This window comes from Telmatherina bonti, assembly GCF_933228915.1.
Source record: "Telmatherina bonti genome assembly, chromosome: 5".
NCBI lineage: Eukaryota > Metazoa > Chordata > Actinopteri > Atheriniformes > Telmatherinidae > Telmatherina > Telmatherina bonti.
Genome location: NC_136623.1, coordinates 2,462,205 through 2,465,850, shown reverse-complemented (window position 1 = coordinate 2,465,850; position 3,646 = coordinate 2,462,205). Strand labels below are relative to the sequence as shown.

The 3,646-nt window shown below is 50.8% G+C and overlaps 1 protein-coding gene across 1 annotated transcript in view; it reads left to right on the top strand.

Annotated features, from left to right (window-relative positions):
• Nucleotides 1-1,159: 1,159 nt before the first annotated feature.
• The window catches only part of myo1eb (myosin IEb), a gene marked incomplete at both ends in the record, with an annotated part of 133,905 nt that continues 131,418 nt past the window's right edge, over nt 1,160-3,646 (top strand). Inside the window, 3 exons of the mRNA XM_079240529.1 lie at nt 1,160-1,241; nt 1,577-1,679; nt 1,790-2,042. Of these exons, the coding sequence (XP_079096655.1) occupies nt 1,160-1,241; nt 1,577-1,679; nt 1,790-2,042 (438 nt within the window). The remainder of the gene's footprint in view (nt 1,242-1,576; nt 1,680-1,789; nt 2,043-3,646) is intronic.

Sequence of the window (3,646 nt, the reverse complement as noted above, 5' to 3'; positions counted from 1 at the left end):
TGAGCCATTAAAGTTGTCCACCTGCAGCTCCATGTCTCCGTGTCTGCTTCACCTGATGGACAGGTGAGGACACCTGAAGACAACAGACACATTCCACATGAAACAGAGACGTCTGAAACCATGTAAGAAAATAAGTAAATATATTTAGTTGTTTTTCTGACTGAAATGTGGAGTCTCCAGTCTGAAGTCTCCAGTCTGCCCCCTACTGGATTCTGCTGGTACCACAGTGGTTCCCGAGTCCAATGAGACCAGACCAGAGAACTGTTGATCTGGGTCTGAATCTCATCCTCAAATCTGGAACATCAGATTTCCTGCTGTAACCAGTTTCTGGCAGAAAGTGGTTACAGCAGGAAATTTGGAAAGGTTGTCATATGACCAACAGTCCAGCTGATGGTCCGGTTTCTGTGCAGAGGAACCTGAACGTGGACTATCGCCAGGTCCAGACCTGCTGCTGGAATCTGACCTGTGACTAGCTTTATCGAGTCAGCCTGCAGACGGCGCTCTCTGAACAGCACTTTGTATTTCACACAGAAGAAGAAGAATCAGAACTCCACTGTCTTCCAGAACTTCAGACCTGAGAGGAAAACCTAGGATCCCTTGGCTTGACATACGGATCCACGCCGTCATTTCTATGGAACTTGCGTGATGAGGCGATAATCGCTGCCCTCTTGTCTCAGCATGGGGTGGCGTCGCTCCCTGTGCAGTTCAGTCCCAACCATCTGCTTTTTTTTTGTCTTGTCCAGCATTTAAGCAGGCAAAATGATTCTGCTGGCAGATTTACTTTGCCAAGCGAAGCATCATAGATATCATGCTTCCCTTGATATTCTAAATTCTGGTTTTATTTTTCTATTTATTTTGCATATTTGTATTACAAAGTTTGTACTGCTGGACCGGAGAGGACAGAAGAGGGACAGAAAGAGAATCGAAAAGAAGAGAAAACAGAAAAACACCTTGTAGAGAGAGAAAGAGGAAAAAAAAAAGATTGATAAAGAGAACAACCTACATACATATAAATAAGCACACATACACACCCACTTATATACACACACATCCATACGCCTATACACACTGGAGTCCTGCTCCCCCTGCGGGAGGACGAAGACGTCAACTATCAGGAGAACCCAGAGCTCACAAGCTCTGGGGGTGGGGGGCGGTGGTCATGGGGGCCTTTGTCGAGGCCTGCCTGCCCTCTATCCACACGGGGCGTCGCACTTGGGGCATGCTGGGAAGGAGAGAGGAGGGTGACTGTGACCGAACGGGTGTTATGTGTGTTTATGGGGGGGGGGCAAGCCAGCCGGGGGCCCAGGTCTATCGGACAGCACCCCCTTCCCCCCCGTCTGAACCCCTCCGGCAAGGCCCCGGAAATGGGGTCATGATAGGACCCCGATGCCCCTCCCTCCCCACTAATGAATGATTGTGAAGTGTCTGTTAATTGCAATTAAAACTGAGGGGGGGTAACCGCCTAAGTAGCCCCACCCGCCGTACACTGCATGTCCCGCCCCCCAAAACTTGTCCATGAGTCGTCAGTGTTTTGTGTTGTGGTGACTAAATGTGATTAAACCTGGGGGGTGAACAGATACTGGGTTCTTCCTCCCACCCAGCGCACCGTGCCCACCGCCCACCGCCCTGCCTGTGTGTGGTGGGGGGCGGGGGAGGAAAGTGGGTTCTTCCTCCAGAAGGTGAGCCTGCCCCTCTCCTCCCTCTATTTTATTTCCCCGGAGACATCCCTCCACAACCCCCCCACCTACCTCATCCCTTCCTAACCACTTCCCCAGCCCTTCCGCTGCAGGCTGAGCCTCCCCCCACAGGAGCCCGGGACCCCCACCCAGCCCACCCCGCAGCTGCATGGCAACCCGCCACGGAGCCCAGGCCCGCCATCCCCCCCGCCGGCAGCGCCAACTCCATCCGCTGACCCACCCAAGCCCCCCCAGGACAGGAGACACAGCCACCCCAGCTGCAAGGCAGCCAAGATCTCCACCCAGGAGGCTACCACTGACATCAGAGATCCCCCCCCCCATCTCCCAACCTCGGAGTGCAACAAGGTCCCCCCCCCCCCCCCCCCCCCCCCCCCCCCCCCCCCCCCCCCACACACACACACACACACACACACACACACACACACACACACACTAAGTGATGGAGCTGAGTACAGGGGACCAGAGAAAACACAGTTTGTCCAGCTGATGTTTAGAGGAGGCAGACATCGTCTCATCAGAGATGAAAGGAGGTTTCTAAACTGAATAATTCATGAGAATAGTTTTCTTTGCGATACACAAGTCAGTCAGGAGTCATCTGGTCTGTTATCTGCAGAAGTCCTGGTGAACAGGATCATACAGCATGTAGTCATCTGGTCTGTTATCTGCAGAAGTCCTGGTGAACAGGATCATACAGCATGTAGTCATCTGGTCTGTTATCTGCAGAAGTCCTGGTGAACAGGATCATACAGCATGTAGTCATCTGGTCTGTTATCTGCAGAAGTCCTGGTGAACAGGATCATACAGCATGTAGTCATCTGGTCTGTTATCTGCAGAAGTCCTGGTGAACAGGACCATACAGCATGTAGTCATCTGGTCTGTTATCTGCAGAAGTCCTGGTGAACAGGATCATACAGCATGCAGTCATCTGGTCTGTTATCTGCAGAAGTCCTGGTGAACAGGATCATACAGCATGTAGTCATCTGGTCTGTTATCTGCAGAAGTCCTGGTGAACAGGACCATACAGCATGTAGTCATCTGGTCTGTTATCTGCAGAAGTCCTGGTGAACAGGATCATACAGCATGCAGTCATCTGGTCTGTTATCTGCAGAAGTCCTGGTGAACAGGACCATACAGCATGTAGTCATCTGGTCTGTTATCTGCAGAAGTCCTGGTGAACAGGACCATACAGCATGTAGTCATCTGGTCTGTTATCTGCAGAAGTCCTGGTGAACAGGATCATACAGCATGTAGTCATCTGGTCTGTTATCTGCAGAAGTCCTGGTGAACAGGATCATACAGCATGTAGTCATCTGGTCTGTTATCTGCAGAAGTCCTGGTGAACAGGACCATACAGCATGTAGTCATCTGGTCTGTTATCTGCAGAAGTCCTGGTGAACAGGACCATACAGCATGTAGTCATCTGGTCTGTTATCTGCAGAAGTCCTGGTGAACAGGATCATACAGCATGTAGTCATCTGGTCTGTTATCTACAGAAGTCCTGGTGAACAGGACCATACAGCATGTAGTCATCTGGTCTGTTATCTGCAGAAGTCCTGGTGAACAGGACCATACAGCATGTAGTCATCTGGTCTGTTATCTGCAGAAGTCCTGGTGAACAGGACCATACAGCATGTAGTCATCTGGTCTGTTATCTGCAGAAGTCCTGGTGAACAGGACCATACAGCATGTAGTCATCTGGTCTGTTATCTGCAGAAGTCCTGGTGAACAGGATCATACAGCATGTAGTCATCTGGTCTGTTATCTGCAGAAGTCCTGGTGAACAGGATCATACAGCATGTAGTCATCTGGTCTGTTATCTGCAGAAGTCCTGGTGAACAGGATCATACAGCATGTAGTCATCTGGTCTGTTATCTGCAGAAGTCCTGGTGAACAGGATCATACAGCATGTGGTCATCTGGTCTGTTATCTGCAGAAGTCCTGGTGAACAG